At 35.9% G+C, this 26,529-nt stretch overlaps 2 protein-coding genes across 4 annotated transcripts; both read right to left on the reverse strand.

Annotated features, from left to right (window-relative positions):
* Positions 1-1,204: 1,204 nt before the first annotated feature.
* On the reverse strand, positions 1,205-8,480 carry LOC134791844 (uncharacterized). Of its 2 annotated transcripts, none has more exons than XM_063762984.1 (6): positions 7,960-8,480; positions 7,444-7,527; positions 6,456-6,527; positions 6,199-6,348; positions 5,075-5,218; positions 1,205-1,758 (listed from the first exon to the last, which is right to left on the reverse strand). In XM_063762984.1, the coding sequence occupies exons 1-6, from the start codon at positions 8,240-8,242 to the stop codon at positions 1,277-1,279; spliced, it is 1,215 nt and encodes a 404-aa protein (XP_063619054.1). In that variant the 5' UTR covers positions 8,243-8,480; the 3' UTR covers positions 1,205-1,276. The 2 variants fall into 2 exon arrangements, with proteins under 2 accessions (XP_063619054.1, XP_063619047.1); XM_063762977.1 differs by having other exon boundaries at positions 5,075-5,221.
* An 8,066-nt stretch (positions 8,481-16,546) lies between these two features.
* Positions 16,547-21,403, reverse strand: LOC134791928 (tubulin-specific chaperone C). 2 transcript variants are annotated; one of them, XM_063763040.1, is made up of 3 exons: positions 21,161-21,403; positions 17,922-18,015; positions 16,547-17,862 (listed from the first exon to the last, which is right to left on the reverse strand). In XM_063763040.1, exons 1-3 carry the CDS (start codon positions 21,260-21,262, stop codon positions 16,892-16,894), a joined length of 1,167 nt encoding a protein of 388 aa, XP_063619110.1. In that variant the 5' UTR covers positions 21,263-21,403; the 3' UTR covers positions 16,547-16,891. The 2 variants fall into 2 exon arrangements, with proteins under 2 accessions (XP_063619110.1, XP_063619109.1); XM_063763039.1 differs by having other exon boundaries at positions 16,547-18,015; positions 21,268-21,402.
* Positions 21,404-26,529: the final 5,126 nt, after the last annotated feature.

Genomic DNA, 26,529 nt, shown 5'->3' on the forward strand with positions numbered 1-26,529 from the left:
CTTTCTCAAAGACACCGATGTTCTAATTAAGTCCATTTCGGAGATAATCCATAATTTATTTTTTTACTATAAGGCCTCTACAAGCGTGTACACTTGCCTTAGGGCCGGCTTACATATTGATTAGTATTTAGAATGAGTTCATACATTTGCTACTAAACTTAAGTACAATCTCGGTCGATTGATGTACGAAATGACATTGATATGTCACAGATTTCAATTGTTTGGTTGAGTTAAATGTAATGCCCGTGTTACAACAACGCTATATGCTACATTTAATTACTTTTTAAACAAAAAAAAAACAAAAAAGAAAACAAAAAAATTTTTTTTTTTTTGAAAATTAACTATGCCATTTAGTTCTTATAAACGTACTTAACTATACCCCGAAGTTAACGGAATTCAATAAAAACACGGTGTATAGTAAATTAAAGAAAAACAATACGAAATTTATATGTAAAAAAATACAAAAAGTTATAATATCCCAGCATACAATTACTGGGGATCGAACCCAGACCCTCTGTACAAACAGAAAAAGCGAACGTTTACAAACTGAGCCAAATAGTTCTTAGATGGGTTGACGAAATTTAGCTACTCCTTCTCAAATTAAAATTAGTTAAAATTAAATATCTAAATACCGCCTAAACCAGCGATAATTTTTTTCTGCATTTTTTGCTATTAACTCTGTAAACATGTTTCAAAAAGAAAAAAGTCTTATGATATCGATACGACTATTTGTTTAGGCGCCAGGTATCACGACTCCGCCATTTTTAAAAATTTCTAAAAACCGGATTGACAAAAAAAATGTATTTAGTCATAAAATTCGGTCACAAAATTTCACGAGAATCGGTTAAGAATTGCGACCTGTAGAGGAGAACATCCGGACATACGAAAGCAAAATGCCCGAGTCAAAACGTAGACCTTCGCTTCGCTTCGGTCAACAATGAAACTCTATAATTTTCAACAAAATGAAAACAATATTCCTTTTATTAAAATATATTTAAAACCGGGTCCAACGCGATTTTTTTTTACTAGGACATCAGTTAGCTGCGACCACGACCACTGAAACCTGTGTCGAAACGTCGGAAATTAAGGTTACACAATAAATTCGCGTAAGACCAGGTCTTAACTGTTTTAATATGTGATCAAAATACGAAAGTTCAAATTTAATATGCCTTTTTTGCTTTAGTTTTTTTTTTACAATCTTCGCAATGTATTTTTTATTAAAAATTATGATTTCATGATATTGTTTAACTCAGTTATCAATTACTTAATGTAGATCCTAAGATTTTATGACGTAGATACATACCTCTCTTCTTATTACTTCAAATACTTGAGGACAAATCCCAGACTCGATCTTAAGTCCTGCAACCATTTTATTTAGAGTCGATCGCGACGGCAGGATAAAAATTTTGTGCAGGAACCTATAGCACTTAGGGCTTTGTTTCATTATCGACAGTGCTATTAGTTTTTCTTCCAATGAAAATCGACGCCCTTTCTTATTTTTATTGCAAAGGTTGATTTGCATTTTCAAAATAGTTTTCGCATACGGATTCATGTCTTTTGTCAATTCTTGAAAGGATTTCTCTTTGTTGAATTTCAAGGCCCTCTTAGCCCTGTGGTAAAAATCTGCCTGACGTTTAGATTTTTTATATTCGTCGTATATCATTCGGCCCGTTGGTGTCAGGTTCATTAATTTCCCAATCAATCGTTTCCTCTGCTTCTGTGGCCTTTTCGCACTTTGAACTTTAACTTCAACAACACCTGAAAAATATAAGCATTTAATTTAATTTAGGAAATTTTTATGTGGACACTTACTAGTGTCCGACCGAAGGTTCGGTTTCGGTTTCGGCCAGTTTCGGCCAAAAAATCATGTTTCGGCTGTAGTTTCGGTTTCGGCCAAAAAACGGCCGAACCTTTCGGCCGGGCCGAAACTTACGAAATGGTACTTCGTACTATGAAACTAAACTATGTGACAAAGACCAAAAGTTGGGGAATAAGTAGGACAACAATATTAATATGTACCTACATAATATACTGATTCATGTATAGGTACAACAAAGGAATAATAAGAAAACTCATCATCTTCCTCGCGTAATCCCGGAATTTTTGCCACGGCTCATGGGAGCCTGGGGTCCAATTGACAACTAATCCCAAGAATTGGCGTAGGCACTAGTTTTTACGAAAGCGACTGCCATCAGACTGACCTTCGAACCCAGAGAGTAAACTAGGCCTTATCGGGACTAGTAGTAGTACGTAAGAGTTTACTACTACTACTAGTACTACTACTACTACTAGTCCGGCTTCCTCACGATGTTTTTCCTTCACCGAAAAGCAAATAGTAAATATCAAATGATATTTCGTATACCTATAAGTTCCGAAAAACTCATTGGTACGAGCCGGGGTTTATACCTGCGACCTTCGGATTGAAAGTCGCACGCTCTTACCGCTAGGCCACCAGCGCTCAAGGAAATATCTCGCTTTTTAATACAATGGACGTTGGTTGGAGTTTGTGCTCAACTACTTATCCTGAAGCCTGAAGCACGGCTTTGACTTCGCATGAAAGTTCGCCTCACTGGGGTACTTCGGACTTTTAGGCCCAGGTGAAGATCGGTACCCGGCCTTGCGATATTTTAACAAAAAATTTCGCGCTCGCTGCGCTCGCGTTTTTGTTTTGGTTGACCCTGTATCTACATGTTTACTTGACTGGTGAATGAATAGAGTTAGACTAAGAAAATTCTGCAATTATTTTGATAGCATACGCAGTGCAACTAGTGCAAATGTTATTTATACGTAATAATTTCATAGAAGTTTTGACGTTTATAATAACACTTGCACTGCGTGTGTTGTCAAAATCGTTGCAGAATCATCTTGGTCTAACTCTAGTAATTTTCTTAAAAAACTGCTAAAGTAACGTCAATTTCAAGGACATTGGGTGTTGACAGCTCCATAATATGTGTGTAAAAGCGGTTTTATGACATTTTTTTAACGATTTTAACAAGTCTACAAAAGGTTCGGTTTCGGTTTCGGTTTCGGCCGAAACTAGAGCCAAAGCCGAACATTCGGTTTCGGTTTCGGTTTCGGCAAAAAAACATGTTTCGGTCGGACACTAACACTTACTTAATCCAAAATCCTTCCTAAATCGTAAAGAACCGTATTCCGGATAGTATGGGTTCTGGGCCATGTCGCGTCCCGAAGTAACTTATATATCATTAGATATAGTGCATAGCCTATATCGAAATGCTAGGAACACAATTTTTGGCTCCGTAACTTTGTTTAGACTAGTTGGGAGGTGAACATATCAAAAGTCCCCGGCTGTAGCCCCGGTGCTGGGGGGTAGAGGGGGGTAAGCAGGTCTAATTTTTCGGTTTTTCACTGATATCTTGGAAACTTTGCGTCTTAGCGACATCCCCCCCCAAACAAATGATACCAAACACGGCCTATCAGCTTCACTAATGTAGATATCAAGATAAAATTGAAAGCCCTAAAATAAACTTTCAAGAGCGGATATCTCAAAAACTATTTAAGATATCGAAAAACTTGACTTAATAAAACTTGTAAAAAGAATTATCAGCTTTTAGTTTGTCTTAGTAGTCATGTCGCTAAGACGCAAAGTTTCCAAGATATAAGTGAAAAACCGAAAAATGAGACCTTCTTTTCCCCCTCTACCCCCAGCACCGGGGCTACGGCCGGGGACTTTTGATATGTTCACCTCCTAACTAGTCCAAACAAAGTTACGGAGTCAAAAATTGTGTTCCTAGCATTTCCCTCTATACCTTCTTATTGCTTGGCCTATGTAATTTATCTGTAAAATATTGAAACATTGTATTCATACTTTTCAAATGACAGATTCAGTTTTTTTTAACATTTTAAAATGTTTGACTTTGGCCATAATTCAATTTAAATGGAAATCGTTACCGCCGCGCGCTACAAATTATTATTCACAAAAAATATATGAGTGCCTATTATAAAGTGATACTTTTTAGAATGAGGAATAAATGAGCTAAATTGTCCAATATTTTATTTAGTATAAATCACCACACTGTGATTGTAAAGGCCAAAATTGTCCTAAAATACATATAATATTCATTTTTTGTGCAAAATTCAGTTTATTTGTATGAAAAGGTATAACGATTATTTCAAAAATGAATTCCTCGTCTCTAAATTATACAAAAATGATATATAACTTGCCCTTATTGCTAATAAAATGAAGAAATATAGCATAGATTAGACCTGGGGAGCCGACTATTTCCCCTCTCCCCTTCTTTTGGGTATACGGTATGATTTCGTTGCTACCGGGCCAAATTAGCGCATTCTCCTTCTTCCTCGCGTTATCCCGGCATTTTGCCACGGCTCATGGGAGCCTGGGGTCCGCTTGACAACTAATCCCATGATTTGACGTAGGCACTAGTTTTTACGAAAGCGACTGCCATCTGACCTTCCAACCCAGAGGGGAAACTAGGCCTTATTGGGATTAGTCCGGTTTCCTCACGATGTTTTTCCTTCACCGAAAAGCGACTGGCAAATATCAAATGATATTTCGTACATAAGTTCCGAAAAACTCATTAAAAAAAATTAACCAAATTAGCCCATTATTTGGTAATAAGAGTATGCAAGGCATCTAACACAATAATAAAACGTCTATGAACAGAAATGGGAGACATATTTTATAAGATTTGACAATATCCTTGAAGAATCTTCAGACATAAACGGCAATTATAAGCCACCAGTGTTGGGTTGCCTATAATCATATGCCCACTTTGATTAACAATGAAACTATTTTTCCGTGAATGTACTCGTAAACCCCTATCCGTTAGTATGCGATTCATTAATGGACGCACCATGGCCCAAATCGGGACACGGTTCTTTGTAACTGCGTTTAGTAAGACTCTGACTGCACTAACTAGAACCATTTGTTTAGTTAGGATGCCAGTTAGGACGATTGAATTAGTGTGTAAAGCGTTTTTATATGTTTTCCGAGCAAAACTCAATCTCCCAGGTACTTTATACTTAATTGTACTACAATGTACAAATTGCGGCTAAAATATCAAATATAAATATTGTCAAGGTAAATACTAACTTTGAACTTGAGACTGTTCCCTTGGTGAATTGGTAGAGGTAACCTCCTCAACCGCAACACATTCTGGAATATTTGCTTCTGGCAAAATCTGCTGCTCTTCAGCATTTGATTGTTTGATTGCAGCTTCAGCAGTTGTTACAAAGACTGCTGAAACAGAAATAACAATTATGAAACAATCAGTCTCACACATATGGATCATGCCTCAGTTCTAGCAGGCTCGCACGGGGCATACTCTAGTTAGACTTACACATGATGATCGTTATTCAAGAATTTCGAGACCTGAACAGGTAAAACTTAGTTTCATTAAAATTACTAGTTACACAAATTGACTTCTGAAATTATTAAATTTCCATTCACTTAGTATGGAAAATGGTAACGAAATAGGAATATAAACCTTGGGGCTTTTTTTCTCCTATTAGAACAGAGAGACTTCGTGATTCTGAGCACTTAAAATAGAATGACACATTTATTTGATTTGATTTTTCATTACTCAGTGACTATCATCATATTCATAACGCGAAAGACAGAGTGAGATAACCCTATAATGGGCATAAGAGTGTTAGAAATTATGTAAAATTGAACTCTATCACATTGTAATAAAGTTTCAAATGATAGTGGGGAATAGGTATATTGCCTTTGCTTTAAAAATGATTAAGTTTAAGTACTATTTTATGTAAACACTGTCATTGCCATACAATAACATAAAATATTGCCATTGCTTTAAAAATGATTAAGTACTATTATATGTACTGTCACTGCCATACAATAACACAAAATAAGTTTTTGGCCAAAATTTCATTTTTGGTACAAGCTTTTATCGCCGACTGTACTTTTTTTTCCACAAGCAACGAATACTCATCGAGACAATTCTAAGAACCCCAAACACAATTAGGTTTCGTTGTTTTATCACGGAGTTCCTATGGCCACCTCCGGTCTCCATCATCAGATCACCTCGATGACACCATAATATTGCATTGTCACCCGACTTACATATGTATGTAAAATTTCAGCTCAATCGGAAACCGGTAAGTGGATCAAATTTAACTTGCAAGATTTGATTACACACAGACAACGGTCAGGTGAAAGTAAATAAAAGCTTGTAAAAATGATAAGAATTCACTAACCTTCATTGTGTGACTGTACACTAGGTGAAATACAAGCTGTAACCTTCTCAGCTACAACAAGTTCTGTAATAAAGCTGCTGCATAGTTCGGGCATGGTCTCCTTTTCAATGTCTGAAGTTGTCGGGACAGGTTCTGTGGCTATAGAAACGGCTGTAACATAAAATAGCACTTTAATTTTTTTTTATAAGATTTACTAATAACTTGTGATAATATTAAAATACATAGGAAATAGTGTCATATTCATTTATTTAGCTTACCCATAGTCTGTTTTGGTGTATGGCCCACTGCGGTTGATTTAACCCCCGATGTGGATGGAATGGCAGGAGACGCTAAAACAGAAATACATAATAAACACATTAAAACCGTTGAAAATTATTGTTAATAAGGGCTTATAATTATTATAAAATATCTTCCAAAGGACCTACACAGTGCACATTGCTACAAATTTGTTATGGGTAGTTACGGAAATACTTCTATGGGATAACTTTGGCTTTTCTTATATACATGCGTAATTAAAATGTACGTATATTGGTAAGGCATGTAGGTCCTTCCTCTGACAGTTTTGTTTCCTTATTGGAAATATTACTGTGGTAGGGTAGAGTGGTAAAATAAATTCATTGCCTTCCAAAACGGAGTTATTTAGAAAAAGTATATTTGAAATGGCGCCAAATTTTTTAATAAAATTCCTATTGAACTAAGAAATACAGATGACATGATTAGTTTCAAAAGTAAGTTATTTAAATTTTTAGATAACAAAGCATATTATGTATAAATAGATTTTAATTAACTTTTAAATGATAATTTTGGATGATAAATATTTAATAACATATAATTATAGTGTATGTGAATTTTTGTTAGATGATTTTGATAATTAATGGTAACTGCGCACAGCATGCAGTCACAGTCCATAAATGAAAAATTGTATGCCTTACGGCACAACATAGTGATACAGTGATGTATATGGGACCTGTACTTATGTTTGACAAATAAATACTTTTGACTTTTTTTTACTTTTGTGGTGATATTTTATAAAAAAAAATATTGCCCATGGAAACACTAGCCATGCCTGACCTTAATACAAGAAATTGATTCTTTACATTGCTTGCAGATCTAAGTACCATTAATGAAATATATATGTGCATAATAATATTAATAATGTCTTTGATAAGAAGGCATTAATTTGCACCTAAAATGTAATTGAGTATCTATCATGGCTATCATGCATTTCAGAAAAATTAAACAAACCTTTTTGAGGCACTTGTTGACAGTATGTGTGGTCGTCATGTGATTTACGAACATATGCATGTTCTTTCAGCGGATCCATGTTTTCTAAAATTGATAACAAAATATTATTTTTAAATAACTAAAGTGAAATGTGGTATTATTTATCTACAAATTCTGCATGGTGTTTTTTTAGGATTGGGAAATTTCTATATAAATAAAATAATTAATAAAAGACTGCAACACTTGCCAATGATATCTTTACCCAAAGAAGTACAAAAATGCTAAGCTAAAATTAACACACAAGTGTTAAGATATTAATATCGATCGCATGAAATAATTATCTTACTAGAAACATATGCTCTTATTACAGGAATAAACAAACACTTTGTATTACCTACACATAATAAAATCACCATGCCGTGATTCATGAGTCATCAATTGCATAGAAGTTTATGACATTATCTTTTATGGTCGTAAATGATACGAATTAGATTAGACTGATTTATTATATCACTTCTTATCATTTTCTACACTTACCGGCATTTTCATGAGATGGGATCCCACTGTTAATCTCATCTTGACTGAATAACGAAGGATAAGCCTTCGCGTTGAGACGCCGTGTCGATGCCGAAACAAACCGCTGTTCGAAGTGTTTCTCACAAATAAAAGCTTTTCGAACTTGCTCCGGCGACATATTTCCAAAACCATTTGTTTCCAAACACTTCAACCACATAATGAGTCTTTTCTCAGTACTAGGAAAACGGTACAAAGTAAAAGCGTCCTTTCGCAGAGTTTTACACACACAGCACTGATAATACATTTTGCACAATGCATAAATGCTTGCAGAACTGGGTGATGGATGAATCACAAATAAAGCGGAGAGGATAAGTACAAGAACTTCACTCGATCAACACTTTATTGCAATTGAAAATAATTTAAACTGTTCAAAGTTTTCAACAAACATGGGCGACAACCACTGACAACTGACGTTTAGGCGACGATCGGCCAATCAGAGCGCGGCAAGTTGTCAGTATCATCTAAAAGCAACATGGCGCTATCGTACACATTCCGTTGTACGTAGATTAACAGCCGTGATACCAAACCATACTTAAAAGCTATAAATGACGGGTGTGCCGGACCGCGACCAAGGTCTAGTCAGCATATCTCTTTCTTGCTCTTACTTATAGCTGCGTTCTTCACGGTCGTATGGCGAACTACCTTCTACCTTTTACACGATCGAAAAGGCTTCAGACCGGACCAAGGTTGCTGTTCGGTACGCCCGTTTGTTAGAGCTTTATAGCCTGGCCACAGACGTTCGGAATGACATGTGCAAGCGAGACAGCGCTATGCATTTATAGAGCGACGTCCCGTTCCAACCTGTCATTCTGTACGGATTGATTCATTCTTTTAAAATTATGGCTTAAGCCCATTGGGGCTATTTCGCCAGTGTCAAGGTCGTAGTAGCAGGGTAAAACGATTGAAATTGTACGGTTAGTACAAGACAGTGTACGGTGATTTAGCTCTTGTAAAGCGATAGCGGGCTTTACAAGAGACACGTGGACAACCGGCCGTTGACTCCAAAATGATGGTTAAACGTGCTTCAAGATAAATTCTCCATTCACTGCACACTACCACATTAGTTTACTGTATAATAGGCTATCGATATTACACTTTAAACAATATTAATGAGCAAAAAACAAAGCAATTGATCCCGACGCGTGCCATCAAGATGGCGCTCGAACCGGAAGCATTCTGTACGGAAACCGAATGAAAATTCCGAACGTCTATACTCCGTGCATTCTTATTTGCGTTATTTGACGCATGTCACTCACAACAGCAATACAACCCAAGGCCCCAACCAGGCTGACGCAACTAGGAACAAAAAAAGGTTTTGTATGGACTAAAGTGACCTAGCCATAGCCAAAAAAACAAAATAAAACGTCAGTGCTATTCACCTGCCATGTCAACTGTCAGCCACATTGCTTTGTTGCTTGTCATGGTGGTTCGTAGATTTTACTTACGTATTTCTTGCAATTTCTTTTTTAAAAGCCTTCGTTATTTTCCAAAACAGTCAAACGTGAGAACATACAGAGAGTCTATAGATTTTGTTTAAATGCCACCGAAAACTAAGTTGTTTCAGTGCGAAATATGTGGAAATTGATACACTCGCGAAAATCGCAAAAAAGGAAGTTTATGGCGAAATTTCTATTAGATGAAGACCGGTAAGTATTGCTTTAGATACTATTAGCCTTATTTTGGTGTAGCAGGCTATAAACACATCGAAAATTAGATATTTCATATCCACTTTCATTGCGAACTAGGGATGTACTACATTCGTATCGATATCGACTGCAGCCTAATTTTTTATCAATGTAAATAGTAAATAAAATAAAATGAGTGAATTTCCTGGTAACTTGCATACAACATGACTAATTATTTCTCCAAATATTTTTAGTGGAAAATTATCTATCATCTGTGTATTAATGGAATGGACATTAATATTACATATTTTTGGAATCTAGTAATAAGGGATATTACTGCAATATTCTGCCGCCAGAGTGTAGCACTACCGGCTCTAGAAAATTCATAGACTAACTTATGCATACTCTGCCTTAAACTGTTTTTTGACAAATTTTCACAGACTATAAATTATGACATTGATCCTACTGGTAAACGCGAAAATCGAAATTTAGCTATCTGCCTATTTATCGCTCGAATATGCAAGAGTGATAGAGAGGTTAGATAACGAAATTTCAACTTTCTTGTTTCGCGGTAGACCCCCAGATTGTGACAGATAGTGGTAGTGGCGCTACCTACGCAGAGTTTTGCGTAATATTCCCTATTATTTAAGATTTTAACCTAAAATATAAGAAAATGTATGTGTGTCTGTTTTAATTATCAAATGTTTTCAGATGCAAGCAGTGGGTCAAATAAGTTGTAAAGGAAGACTTAATTTTATTATTCAAGAATATAATATATAAAAAAAAATCATTTAATCAGGTGAACACACATTTTCCTCTGTTACCTGTGGACCGTCGAACCGTCGGGATGTATTTTAAATTAATTATATTAAATTATTAAAAAAAATCATTTTACATATTTTTATTTTAAGAAATAAAAGTCGTGTTCGCATTTAAGTCCAACCATTTATTAGTCCACTCAAAGAACACTATATATAACATACGACTTAAATGTGGACTCGATTCTAACCTGATTTCGAGTACGAAATTAGTTGACAGGGGCCCATGTTTCAACCCTCCCCAATTTATCGATATCGATAAAATTCGCAAGCGTGTAGCATACTACACTATTTAAGTATGTTATGTTGGTACTATTGTTCTTTGACAGTTCTTTGTCGTACATGTTGGTAATGATTGGATAACCAAACATATACACAGACCAATCAAGTCGCTAGTATGGAAGTCCCGTCTCTTAAAACGTAGTGATTATATTCTCTTTGATACACACGGCAGATAAAACTGCGCAGTTCGGACTGCACAGTTTAATCGCTACGATTTATCGTTACGTATGTAGCCGGCATTACTTGCTGTTTACAGACTGCCTCACGTTCGATCATGTGTAAAGCCCCCCATTCACACTCCTCCTGCCTTGCCGATTTCAGCTCAACCCATGAATCTAGTATTTTAACTGGATAAGGCATGATGGGTGGGGGAAATGAGCGAACGGGATAGTCTTATGTATCTTTCTGTAGGAGTAGCAGATTCTAGCTGGGTAAAGTAATAGGGGGCTGTATATTGAGGATATTTATGGAATTTATACAATCATTTGTGGCTTATATTTGAAGTTATCGCTTTCGGAAAATAAAAACGCAAGATGGTGATGACAATCATGGTATGGTAATGACTCTTTTATAGACGGTAATGACACTGCATGTACGGTAATGACGATTTGGGAACTAATTTATATATGTATTAAAAACGTATTAAAAAAACAAAAACTTTTTTGAATTGTAAGGCTTTAGAACTTTAATAAACATTACAAATAACATGTTTTTGAAGATAAGACTAGCTACATAAATTATTTTTAGAAAATTATAAAAAATACATTTTATTCATATAAATAAATATATAACAAGTATTTTTATTGTATAATTTTAAATAATTTATATTCCGAAATAGGCAATTTATGTATTCATTTATTTTTTTGGGTTTTTTCAATGTTAAATCATATTAACAATATTGTACTCTTATTATCAGTTTAAACCCGCATCTTCTTTTATCTACTGCATAACTTGGTATTTATATCATATTATAAAATTGCTGGCTTACCAGTGAGCTTAATTTTTATGATATATTACTTTTTTTGATAATTTGATTCATTGCATAAGTTTGTATTTTTGTTGTTTTATAAATTAACTTTATAAATAGCTATAATGATTTAAATCCATATATATGTTGTTTAATAGCTTAACATTAATATATAATCAGTGTTTTATAAGTTGCAAGACCCCTACTTGTAATGCATGTCATAAATTACAAAATGTTAGGTATTGGGTCCGGTGACTACCCAATGGTATAATTATTAATTGCTGTAATTATATACATCAATTAATATAATATTATCAAAAAACATAAGGCCATCACGATAGTGAGCCAGTACTGTAGCCTATGGTCGCTTAAAACTTAATATATGTTGCTTGTTTAAATACTTTGTTTTAACACGACTAACATGCAATTACAGACTCTAAGTTGCACGATTTACATTATTAGATAATAAAAAATTAACATTTGTATGTTCTAAGTTCTAAGTGACCTAAATTTTGCCTACTTCAGTCAAAATGTTATTTAAAAACTAACCATCCTCTAGTGTGAAAGAAATAATCATATCTTCCTTCTACATTTATTCTACATTTATAAGGTAGACATTATATAGTGTTAGAAGACATAGAGAACGTTTTTCAAACGTCACCTTAATTTCATAATGAATTATAGCAAAATATCTAGAAAAGTTTCTGAGAATCGTCATCACCATACACATTAAATCATCACCGGTCATCATTTTTTCCCGGTGATGATGGGTATGGTGTTCACGATTTGAGAGTTTCTTGTTTTTATTTCTAGAATACGAATAATAGTAGGTAATGTCTATGCTACACAATAAACTTCATGTAGTTTGCCATTCATTTCAATAATTATTTCTAAAATATCATTTGTAACTTTTTTAAACCAAAGCATAACGGTGATGATGCTCTGTTGTGACAAACTACGTTTTACAAATTTGTTCGTAATATTTCTCACGATTCAATCATGTGACTTTATAGTGAAATCATTTTTGGCATTCTATATTAAAGTGAAAAATAGGGCAAGGACCTTTAGCGGTATTTCGTTGTTCATACACGGAGATAAGCTCACATTGACATTACCATGACGGTGTTGACGAATATTTGTGACAAAATTTTAAATATTTTTAAATGTACTTTCTCGGTGAAGGAATTATTGCATATTTTTTCATGTGTTAAACAACAACATGGAAAAGATATAAGTAAAAGAAAAATCGCAATCGTACGATAGGTATGCTATAATTTTCACTGCAAACAAAAAGGTTCAGATTTTTCCGGTAGACTGTGATGACCAAAGAATATAATACTCACTAGGAGAAGAACGATAACTCCATACAAAAAAATGTCCCTTTCAAAAGTTCGTTTATACTACTAGCGCTCTGGTAGGATACCATTGTAATTAGAATTGACAACCCGTTTAGCCTAGCGGGTATTGGCAGTAATCCAGTTCAGGAAGCTAATGGTCCTGGGTTCGAATCCCAGAGAGGGAATTTCTTTTTGTATTTTTTTCTTTTTTGTTGGGGTCAGGTTTTTAAGAGCCCATCAACGTGCACACTAGCGCCACTGCTGAATACATTAAACTAGTTTTTATGTTATTGGATTCGTCAATCTACCCGTCCAAAGTTAAAACGGCCGTTTTTGTTTTGAGCTCATAGATCGACGAATCCAGCAACATAAAATCTAGTTTGATGTATTCAAAAGGTACCTAAATACACAATACAGTCCGTAGCGGCCCCTTTTTTAAATACATGTCGTTAAATTTAAATAATCACGATTATTTAGCAGTGGCGCTAGTGTGCACGTTGTTGGGCTCTTAAATTAGCATTTCACAAAAAGGTAAAAAAATACGTTAAAAGATAATGATTAGGTACTATATTCAGAAATTCGTGAAATATAAAAGGTAACAAAAAGTTACGTATTATTAAGATATAAATATTTTCATAATACATATGAATACATACACTGATATGGCAAATGGTTACAAGTTGTTATTACATCTATCCGGTTATCGGACATTTTCTGCTTCACAGCTCCGCGCAGCGTTCTTGGTCACCGGGAAACTAGTTTGGATATGCGGCAGATACGTGCCCTTCTGAGCTTTTTCCAAGAAATCATATGACGGCCCAGGATTATATTATTATCTCACGCTCAAGCCATCTGCTGATTCACTTTCTAAAACAAAATAGTCAAAAAATTAAACAATATAATCTATCTTCCTAATTACTAACGTCGCTAATTCCTAGGGTTACCAGCTTAAACAATGTGGGGTTTTACATCTATGTTGAATTTTGATTATAATTTCGGACGCGATATAGCGTCCGCGGGACTTACGGGGATAGTAAGATTAAATTATTATATTTGAATTTGGTAATTAGCACGCTCATTTTTATTTAAAGATTAATATATATCTTACCTTGAAATTATCGCTGTTTCTGATTTACTACAACGGTTTCCACACACACATTAGGGCTTTCCATAATCCGGATAAGAATTGTTGATAAGGCCCCATTCGCACGACAGCTTAAAAAGCGTTGCGTTAAAACCCGACGTTGGCGCTTTTTTACCGTTTCCAATATTTGTGTTCATATGAACGCTTAAAAATCACTTGTGAGTCGTACTGCCACGTACGCATCTCAGAAAAGCCATACTTTTTTGCTATTACTACTAATATAGCTTGAATATTTCAGGAATTTGTAAGCATAAGTTGACATTTTTAAGGTGAAACTAATAATAATCTTGACGATTGACACCAAAAATTGACACTTGACAGCCAACTGACAGCAGCGCCGGCGCTTTTTCAACGCTTGTGAGAACAGATACACGGATTTCCGTATGGTCTATTCAGTTTGACGCCAACGCTCAACGCCGAAAATCGAACAGTGCTCGATAAAAAAGCGCCGCGCTTAAAAACCGCCTTCGTGTGAATACATACATGGTTATCCATTTGTGTCATTCAAACGCTTTTTTAACGCGCGTTGAAAAAGCTGCCGTGCGAACGGGGCCTAAAGTCGCCATTGCCGGATACATACAGCAAGGAAGGAAGAGAGACAACGGTTTAAATTTAACTAAGTCTGTGCGAAGACGCACTTAGATATGTTGCTCGTACATATCAATAGTTTTTATTTTTAAAATTAATAGGTAAATAAATATATTTCAAGTGAATAAATCGTTTTATATGAAAATTGATATTTTTGCATTAAATGACTTAAATGACAGCATTGACATTACAGACTTTTATCTTGTCTATGTTCTTACCGGCCAGACCCAAATCAAGGCCTATCAAAGAGGCCAATTGACAAAGATTTTTTTTTATTTTATCAAGGAGGGTAGAGGCACGTCTACCCTTCGTAGATTTTATGAACATAGACAAAGAAAAACTGAAATATAATAGATAATAATATACATATATCAAAAAATAAATAATAATTTAAAGCCTGACAACAGTTTATTTAACCCTGAGATAGTGTCGCTGCAAACAGCTTACGTATGGCAATAATGTGCGTACGTCATGTATAGTCGGGGTAGTGAGCATTGGCTTCATGTTGATACTCGTATAATGTCAGAAACATTGCTTACAGAGAATTCGGTTCTTTCAATTTACCTATTCCTCAAAATCTGATTCTAAATATTCAATATTAATATATTCTTCGTTTTCTGACTCGACGAAGTCTGATTTTCATCAGATGTTGTGTCGCTTACAGGACCACCAACCTCGATTATAAAACGTTCAGTCTCCAATTCGATTATTAGGATTTTTATCGTCGATCTACATAAACCTTAAATGAAATATGTGACGTTATCTATGAAAAGGGATTTTATTGTCGATGGCGCTTACGCCATTATGAACGATGCTCCGATATAAATTCAATGCCGCGCGACGCTGTGCGGCGTAAGCGCCATCGACAATAAGGTCCCTTTTCATAGGTATAATGCCCCATATTAAAATTTAAACCAAACAACTAACCAGTTCAATAAAACCGCACTATAAAATGTCAATACCGGTCATGTCAACAACCAACTTCAAAACATTGTTTATTGGAATGCTATGTAATCCTTCGTCTTTTTTAAGCTGTAAGTATTTGATTGCATTCACTACAATTTTTTCGCATCTTTGGTATTTTTTTTGGCATTTTTGTAATAAAACCGTTTATATTTGAATATATTCGTAGATATTTTCCGTTTGTTTACATCGGTGACATTCGATGACATCCAACGTTCGTTGTCAAAGAGTACTTGTTGCCAGTAAAAGAAATTAGTATCATTGAAAATCCGCAAAATGGCGAGGGTCAAATAAACTGTTGTCAGGCTTTACAATTTTGAAGGGTCACATCGTTTCAAGGAAGTCAATAGGCCTTGGTGATGACTTTAGACACATAAAACATTTTATATAAAAAAAAACTATTAAGTTATTGGAGATGGTAATTGAAGGAACATGAAGATAATAGTTCTTAAAAATATATAAAAAAGTTGCAACTCGCACAACCTACTAGTTTTTTTTATAAAGACCGAACCATAAGTTTTCGCAGGATTTTGAAATCCACCCAGTAGCGAAAGCGCTATTATTGTTTGTCCTTGTCACAGTCTCACATTTTTTTATTCCCCACCTTAAATTAGTATGGGCTATGGTGGGCAACAAATAAATTCGACCAATCATAGTGTCGCATTGCCTATGTTTTGTCCCTCACGGAGGCACGCATATACCACTTCTATAGGATCCTACCTTCTATGGCTCAATCGGAAATCGGAAAGTGGGTCTTTAGCTTCCAAGATTTGACCCACACTAACATACCAACAGGGCAAGTTAAATAAAAGCTTATAATAATATGTGACAAAATGCTTTATTATATAAATTGTTTTCCAATCTAACAATTGCTATCTATATTAATGTAGATTAACTAAGCAGTTAAACAAGAATTTTCAATTTTAAGTATTATTTCTTATGAATTATTCCATATCAAACTACAGGTTTAACAAGTATTTTAGGGATAAATTAATTCAATAAAATGTTGAATAACGTGCGACACTGAATTACTTCCCTAAATAAAATTATTAATTATTAGAATTTTATTTAGAGTAGAAGCTTTAATGCAACTCCCATTCGGAATGTTTGATTGAGTCCTGATTAGTACAAATATTAAATTGAATGCCAATTTTTTTCTTTATTTGTCTTCAAGGAGTTTTTGACCAGTATTCACTCCAATCATTGACTCGATCAGAAACATCTAAAATAGACCAGTTAGGGGATGGAATATCAGGAGCGAGCCAGTTGAAGTCATCGAGACAGTCCCAATTATTGCTCTTCTTGTCTAACAATGACATATTAAAATGCTTCTCTAAATCATCATACTTCAAGTTATATGGTGCTGTCCTAATCTCTGTGCAGTCTTCTACAATACCTTTACTTGTCACATGCAAATAGATGTCACATTTTGTTGAGGTGTGCATTCTCAGCTGCTGGCATGCCACAACAATCTTGCAGTTTGTACATTTTTCTAAAAAAACGGAGGAAGTTACGGGACCCGAAAGAATAACGCAGTTATCCAGGTTATTCATGTGCAGTGTGCCCATGACACCCTTTAAACTAACTGTGCAATTTTTCAGATTGCGCAATGTCACATCCCTTTGAAATAGTTCATCGTTTTGCAATGCCAATATTTCATTTTCCTTTAGATCAAATCCAAAAAGTTTTTCGTCCCATTTATTGCTGTTTGTCTTTCCTGCGCCATCCTGTTCATCCGCCAAGTTCTGCTTCTGATTATCCGATCTAGGCAACTTCTTTTTAGTAAAACCAAATTTTTTTCTTGGTACATATCTGTCTTCTAACTCATAGCATTGTGTTTGTAGATTTTGAACTATTCCTAAATATTTGCGCATGTTAAACTCCTTCAAGAACAAAGCTGATGTGATTACATATTTTTGTAGCTCATTTAGTTCTTTCTTAATATTGTCAAAGTGAGATGGGAGAGTTTTAATTTCTAATGTGGGTACTTGGGAGAGCAAGTCTTCAATGTACTCTGATTTTATTTTGAATGCTCCAGAGAAATATTCTTCATTTTCGTTACAGGCATCTACTTCTTCTCTGGCCTTGTGTGCCTTGTGAAGCTTTTCCAGTCTTTGTGCATCTCTTCTGCTTAGTCTCTCTAACACTGTGTTCTTGTCATTCATTTTTATTTCTTTATTAGGTCTTCAATTTTCTTATTAAGCTCGGAATCTTGTTTTGTCGCGTCTTTCAATACAGCTAAGGTTTGATTAGCTAATCTTCTTGTGTCAGTGTGCTTCGATTCTTGATCATACTGTTAACAAAAAAAAACAGGTATAATTTTTTTAAATAGAAAATTGTTTGCCATGGAGTTCTTTATAATAGAACATTATCATATTATGTAAAACATGATTGATCTGTTTGAATAAATAATTTTTGCTATAAGTATCAACAATTTGTTACAATCAATTTTACGCAGGTAGTAGCACGTGCGGTGTTACTTACAATAGACAATGAGTTAGCCGTAAAGGAACAGCTTGAAAACTAAAGACTATACCTAACAACGCTTTTCAAATATATGTATGAAATTAATGCTGATGAGTCCCATTTTCAAAAATAAAATGATTATACAGGATGTTTTTTTTGTCACCTGAAATTATTTACCTTACGGGGTACATACTGAGCAACTTTTACTGTGGGAATTGGGACCAACACCGAAATCGCGAAAATAAAATTGACCTCCCATACAACATCTTATAATATCAGCATCAGACAAGCCAAACTGTATGAAACAGCCAATTTTTTTTCGTGGTTTTTGGTTGGTCCCATATTAAAAGTTGCTGAAGTTGCTCAGTATGACCTATGGGTATATTCACCGTAAATTATTGACTAAAAAAAAACCTGTATTATGACTACAATTTACATAGTTTACATACACAATTATTATTTAGGATGATTCCAAGTTCAAGTCCAAATGTATGTGTGACTTGAACTTGGAATCATCCCCCACTAGTTACCACCAAGTTGTTACCAGGGGTAACATCTGAGAATTTTATCTCAACTGTTCCTACTGTTGTTATTGTTACCACCAACACTGTTTGGTTTGTAGACATGTATTAGTATTCTAACAAAATATAATAAACAAAGGGAGTGCTCCCGATACTGGTTTTCTATACAAATACAGTACCGGAACCGGGAATAGGCCTGTTGCAAGTAACAAAGAATCATGGAAATAATGGTTTCAACGAAACATATATGTTAATATGATTCTAAAAAATGGCCCAATCTCAGTATAAACTGAAGGATTATTAATATATTCAATAAAATAAAAGTGCAAAATTCTCCAATCGGCCATTTTTACTGAAACGCCAATCAGAAACGTTCCAAACAGTGACGTCATCAATCCATAACATATTTCTTAGAGCAACATAGACAACCTCATTGACCGAAATCTATACGTGGGCACCAAAGAGTTCGAAGGTGCAAAAAAAATGTTATTTCGCCACTAAACATTTATTACGTCCAAAAAATATTATTACACGATATAAAGTAGATGTCTATTTGTTATCACTTAAATAAAATGCTAAATAATACGATATTTCAACAACAAACATTTTTAATTATTTGGCTGAATGGAACTATCATTGCCATGTTGGCTGTCGTAACTAGAAAAAATGAAAAATTAAAAAGTAAAACCGGCGTTCGGTGATTTTCACTCAAAATTTACATGTATCTAAATAATTCATCTTAAACTGCAACCGTGTGAGAGTTTTTGTGTAAAATGAGTTATTGTGATAATTTTTTGTAATGTATTTATCATCCCTAATCGTAATATATGGTGCTGAATTAACAATATCATTCGGATTCAAGGGAAATTCGTAACTGTAAGTATGTAAACAATATCTACCACCCTACCACCAACTAAATGATGACGTCACAAATGGCATGCGAGGCGTTTTCGCGCGAAGTTTAAACTAGCTATAATAAAATGCAATTATCTATGTTAAATCTTATGAGTATAACTGAAATATAGTGTTTTTCGGAACTACACTTGTATAGTGTACCGACGATATTAAAAGGGTTTTCAAAATTTGTCATCAGGCCTATTCCCGGTTCTCGCCGTACAAGTACCAGTACCTGGAGTATTCCCTCCAAACCGAAGTTCATGGTATACTGGGAATTTTTTTCTCAGGTAACAACTTGGTGGTAACTAGTGGGGATAACCCGTTAGTTGTTAAAATGACTCAACAATTATCCCAACAACGATTTAGACCTTATCAAGTCAAGCATGCTACACATTTTTTACAAAAAACTCTGTCCACTATGTACTCGTAATAATCAAATCAACAAAAAGCCAGTACGCCTGTTAGTGACTAATCAAAATGGTTAACAAATCAATGGTCAATTTTAAATAGCTTCGAAACTATTTTAAGAAATATATTTATTTGGTTTTCTCAAAAGTAGCCCTTTCATTTGATATGTCACATTGCATACTTTGCAAAACTTTGGTTTTTACTTTTCTAATTTACTCCAAAAAGGCTACTTTTCGAATTAGTATGCATGTCCAGTTTGTAGTTTCTGAGCAAAGTGGCTGTGATGTGACAGATGTTTGGACAGATAGACATACAAGTGATCCTATATGGGTTCAATTGTTTCCTTTTGAGGTATGGAATACTAAATCATTCTAAAATTGTTATATGTATACAAAAACTTTCGACCATTATTTAGTTTTAGGGTTCCATACTCAAAGGGTAAAAACGGGACCCTATTACTAAGAATCCGCTGTCCGTCTGTCTGTCTGTCACCAGGCCCCTATTTCACCACGGCGACAAGTGCGACAATTCCACAAATGTCACTGTTGCTGACGGCTTGGTGGCCAACAAGCACACCGCCCGTCCGATGGTAAGCGGTTACCGTAGTCTATGGAGGCCTGTGACGTCAGTAACAGTGATGTCGACAATTGTCGCACCTGTCACCGTGGTGAAATAGGGGCCAGGCTGTAACTCATGAACTGTGATAGCTAGACAGTTAAAATTTTCATCCTTAACTTTATAGTTTAAAAGGTACCTAAAGGGTCTCTTTTTTGGTGAAATGTAAGCTTTGACAAAGTAAACTGTTCCTAAAATATTAACAATTTACTTTGTCAAAGCAGATCAACTCAGTTTTGTTCAAAGATCATTTCATTGTTATAAAGGATAGAAAAGAGCAGTAGAAGGTCAATTTTGATTATGTAATCATATTTTTTTTCTTTACATCAATCCAGTGCAAAATTGATTTTGACAAATTTCTGCTGCTAGGATTTTTTCTTCCCTTATACACAATGTATACAGTGATAATGGGAATCAATTAACAGTATTAATGTAAATTAAATAATTTATATGATGAATGAGTATGTCTACAAATTTTGAAAGCTACATGAATAACACATCACAATCAGTCCATAATAATAATATAATGACCTTCTTCAGCAGTTCTTCATTAGGTTTGGCCAGTTTGAACATGGCATAGCCAAGCCCTCCGAACGTAACCACCCAGAAGGAGGCCCTAATAGCAATGTCCATCTCACCGCTAGATCTTGCCCTCGTTAGTCCACACCTTGTAGTCAAGCTCTCTGGTCTTGTGATCGGCAATCCGTTCACCCAGTTGGTAATAACCTTCCAGAACCCAGTTGCAGTTCTTGTGCATGTACAACCGAAAATCTGTGTAAAGGAATACTTTTGCTGGTTAATCAGAAATGCTTGTGCATACTGATTTCTGTTATTGTATGTTTAAAGATATTGAATTATGGAACCATGAACCCAGTAAGCTAGGCTTTCATCATGGGTAAAAGACAATTGTATACAATATACCTACTTAACAGCTTCACTGCAATAAGGAGTCGAAAGACCCCATGCAAAGTATGGTTATTTATTATTTATTTAATTTTATTTTTATTTTTCCTTAAATAGTTTTACATAATAAAAGTTTTCTAATATATTGTTGTTCATTTTACTATATTAAGGACCCCTGTCGGGTATAGGCCTCCTCCATATCTTTCCACCTTTCTCGGTCTTTAGCCTTGATTAGCCAATTTTAGCAAAGTATGGTTATTTACGAGTTATACTAATTTCTGCAGCAAAGGTGTTAAATGACATACATAAATAATAAATGAAAATCTGCACCAAAATTGTAATGTTCAGTTCTGACTCATCCATGATCAAATAATCAAGATAAACATGCAAAGCTTAATCCAAATAAACATAAGAATACAGACATTTGTGTGGTACCTAGTACCAAGACAGTTGGTTAATATAATAATAAAGAATATATGATAACGAAAATACTAAATGAATGACCCACATAAAAAGGTAGTCATCACATGTCGACAATTTCCTCTAGAATATACATTTCTCCTTTATGAAACACACCTAAATAATCTCATAATAGTAGAACAAAGCATAATGTTCCAGATTTGTAACATTCAAACAAAAGCTTATAAGTACAAATTAAAAAAGAACAGAACTTGCCTCTTTCCGTATTTAGCTTAAAATACACTCCGTACGACACAGCGATTCCAAGTGCTTCCAGAATAAATACAGTTTTCAAAGTTTTACCGATCCACTTAGAGTAAGATGCAGGTTGCGGCTTTTTTACTAGCATAATATAAAAATACTGAAATCGTAAAAGATTTTCTCGTCAAACGTTTTTTATATCGCAAAATTATTTGGATGGAATAAAAGCGAACCGAAGAGAGGCCGAGATGAGATGACGTAAAGTTTTTTTTTTTAGTGTGTCCGTGTTGCCTTGCTAGATAGTTAATTGTTTAGGGCCTCTACAGACCTCACGATAATTGTATATTCGATTTGCATTACATCGCGGCATTTGATCGACCCTTCGAGCAACACCGGCTTCCGACACATCGGAAGGGAGGGGCCCAAGCGATATCTCACCGTACAAATCTTTAGGCCATTTTTCGCGGGGGGAAAGGTGCACACAGTCGCACTTCTCACACACTTACATACAAAATCCAATCTGTAATTACGACACAAATACATAGAAAATGACACACGTCAAAGACAAATCTTGCAAACCTAGATCTCTTTTTGTGTACGGACGAGTGACAAGTGTCACAACACGCACACTAACACATTTTCGTTGAAGTATGTTATTGTATTTTGAGAGATGACAAGTCGGATTTGTCGCTCGACCGATCCGCAATTTGTACTGAGCGAGCAAAATCGATAAATCCAACAATTACATGAGACTAAAATATAATAATTGTGTTTAAATGTAATTAAACGTATGATATGTAAATAAAAATATTACATGTGAAATGTAACACTTTCTTTTTGTAAATTTGATGTCCCCGACCTCTTTTTATAACAAAAAACCGAGCAAACAGGCATATTTGTGCAGCAGTGTTCACGCGCGCGTCTGGACTCGGTCTAGTGAAAAATCCAAGTGCAACTAGTTTTATTACCCGCGCTAGATCAGATTGACGCGCTAATCTTGTACCTCGGCAGAGGGGAAATAGTGCGAATGCCGCCTCCCTTCCGTGTTGCTCGAAGGATCGACCGATTAAAGCCCCTACATTCACACTCCTACCTTGTAGTCCGCATCGTAGTCCGCCTCATTGGGTAGGTTCTAGGTCCTACCCGGATTGTGTATGGGGGTCGCGGACTACGTGCCGTCCTACAACACCAAGTAGGATGCCTCTTGGGTCCTACAAATCCTGCAAGCCCCGCCCACCGCTGTAGTCCGCCGCGTAGGATTGTGTCAAAGAGAATGATTGTGTGTGGGTTGTCGTCCTACGTTGCGGATGGACGTGTTTGACGTATGACAACTTCGAGCAACACCGGCTTCCGACACATCGGAAGGGAGGGGCCCAAGCGATATCTCACCGTACAAATCTTTCTGCCATTTTTCGCGGGGGGAAAGGTGCACACAGTCGCACTTCTCACACACTTACATACAAAATCCGATCTGTAATGACGACACAAATACATAGAAAATGACACACGTCAAAGACAAATCTTGCAAACCTCGATCTCTTTTTGTGTACGGACCACAGACCAACCCCTATAGACCGAGCTTATAGGACGACTCGCGGTCACCGCCCGTATGGTGTATAGCAGGGATGTAACGGATGTGGTTTTATCGGAACCGAAAACGGAAACAGATGTTTTCAATTTAGTTTAACGGAACCGAAAACGGAAACGGAACCGAAAAAGGAAACGGAACCGAAAACGGAACCGAAACCAGAATCGGAGCCTGACTTTTTAACGATGTAGTCGTTTTCCCCTTTCTAGAATAAACCTTCAGACAAAGTATACACTTAGCCGTGTCCCCACTAACTTCATCAAAATAGTTCCAAATCGAACTTGATTTCGGCTTCATTGTGCGTTTTTTTACACACTAACATTCACCACACACACTACACACAGTCAGTAGTCAGTACACAACAGAACGCATACGATTTTAATTATAATAACACGAATAAAACAAAGTATACAAACAAACAACAAATTAGCGTAGCACGTGGCAAGCGGGGCGATGAGCGAATGACTGGTATGAACCTGTTTGTTTTTGATGTACGCCGCCGCCGCCGCGCGAAGCATTGACATCCGTTATAACTTCCGTTTCAAACATAACGGAACCGGAACAGAAACGGATGTGTAAAACCAAACGGAAGTTCCGCCTTAACGGAAACGGAACCGGAGCTCCGTAACATCCCTGGTGTATAGGTCAAATATAAGATTGTTCACGCGCCGCTCCGATCAGTTGCGCCCAACGTAACGACCTGTTAGCAGTGTGCACGAGTCTAAGAAAATAAATCGTAAACTATTGAATTCATTGGGAAATCATGGGATATTGCAGCGTAAAATGGTGTGGCAAGTCATCTAAGACATCTACTTACGAAACAGATGGAATAACATCCCACAGGAAAGTCAAATTCATTATTTCATTGAATAATGTTTCTTGTCCGCGGGGTTCATTTTATACTGGTCAGTAAGCAGAGGCGAAGTATGTCCGTCCCTTTTCGTCAACTTGAAAATGCAATGCGCTATCCTTTTCCCTTTCGACTAGTGATGTGACGATGATGGTTTTTCAGTTGCGGAAACTTCGTGCTTCGTCATACCGTATTGTACCATTTTAGACATAATATACTTATAGGTAATATGTTGTGTAAGTTTTTTAGAATCCTCTAGGCCAGCGGAGCAGTTAGGCCGCATGTCACGAGATGGACCTGATGATGAACTTCAAAGAAGCGCGAGGGCACTCGGTGTTGGTTTGTGATAGACATATGTTGTATGGGTTTTTTAGAATCCTCTAGGTGAGCAGTTAGCTCTCATGTCACGAGATGGACCTGATGATGAACTCCAAAGAAGTGCGAGGGAACTAGGTGTTGGTTTGTGATAGACATATGTTGTATGGGTTTTTTAGAATCCTCTAGGTGAGCAGTTAGGTCTCATGTCACGAGATGGACCTGATGATGAACTTCAAAGAAGTGCGAGGGAACTCGGTGTTGGTTTGTGATAGACATATGTTGTATGGGTTTTTTAGAATCCTGTAGGTGAGCAGTTAGACACTTTTTTCTCGTATCAAAAGAGATTGCGATTCTGAGTGGAAATAATATAAAAATTCTAAACTTTAAAATTCATGTTCTGGGTACTTTAAGCAGAAATGCCCTAATATGTTAAGTAAAAATTTCAGGTACATTGTTAAATTACTTAATGAAATATTAAATTAATCAATATAATTATTAAGTAAGTTTACTCTAAGTATACTAAATTGGTAACAATTTTACCACAATAAATTTCGGTATCACTGGTAGCAGTACCCACTACCTGTAATGAACATGTCCCATCCCTACGCTTGCACGTGTCAGCGCGCCATGTTTGAAACGACCAATCGCAACGCCGTGAGCACCCCTCCCGCACCTCACAGTTTGGTGATTTGCGTCGGGAACAAAATGGCCAATATTAGGTTTCTAGAGGCGGTGTTCTGTGGTACGGACGAGTGACAAGTGTCACAACACGCACACTAACACATTTTCGTTGAAGTATGTTATTGTATTCTGAGAGATGAGAAGTCGGATTTGTCGCTCGACCGATCCGCAATTTGTACTGAGCGAGCAAAATCGATAAATCCAACAATTACATGAGACTAAAATATAATAATTGTGTTTGAATGTAATTAAACGTATGATATGTAAAAAAAAATATTACAAGTGAAATGTAACACTTTCTTTTTGTACATTTGATGTCCCCGACCTCTTTTTATAACAAAAAACCGAGCAAACAGGCATTTTTGTGCAGCAGTGTTCACGCGCGCGTCTGGACTCGGTCTAGTGAAAAATCCAAGTGCAACTAGTTTTATTACCCGCGCTAGATTAGATTGACGCGCTAATCTTGTACCTCGGCAGAGGGGAAATAGTGCGAATGCCGCCTCCCTTCCGTGTTGCTCGAAGTATGACAATAATGCGCGCCATTTTTTTAAAAATTATAAAGAAAATCGCTGTTTTTGGGACCAGAAATCACCCAATCACTCCAACAAACAATGGAGGAATAGGCATTGCAACAATTGTTACCAACACTTAAGAAATATGACGCTCTCTGGCAGTTTCTTTTCCCACACTTTTTTTTATTTTTATCCAATAACAAGAAAATACATAGCAGAAGAGCTATTTTCTTTTTTTTTTTATTGCACGTAACATTTTCAAGAGTAAGTAGACCGACACTTGTGAGAAACGAAGCAGTATTGGTGATGGACGGCAAAACAGTACCGTGTGTGAGCTATTTCTTGCTCCGTAATCCTGCAAGGCGAACTACAACGTAAGAGGGTGTGT

This window comes from Cydia splendana, chromosome 1 (genome assembly GCF_910591565.1).
Source record: "Cydia splendana chromosome 1, ilCydSple1.2, whole genome shotgun sequence".
In the NCBI taxonomy this organism is placed as follows: Eukaryota; Metazoa; Arthropoda; class Insecta; order Lepidoptera; family Tortricidae; genus Cydia; species Cydia splendana.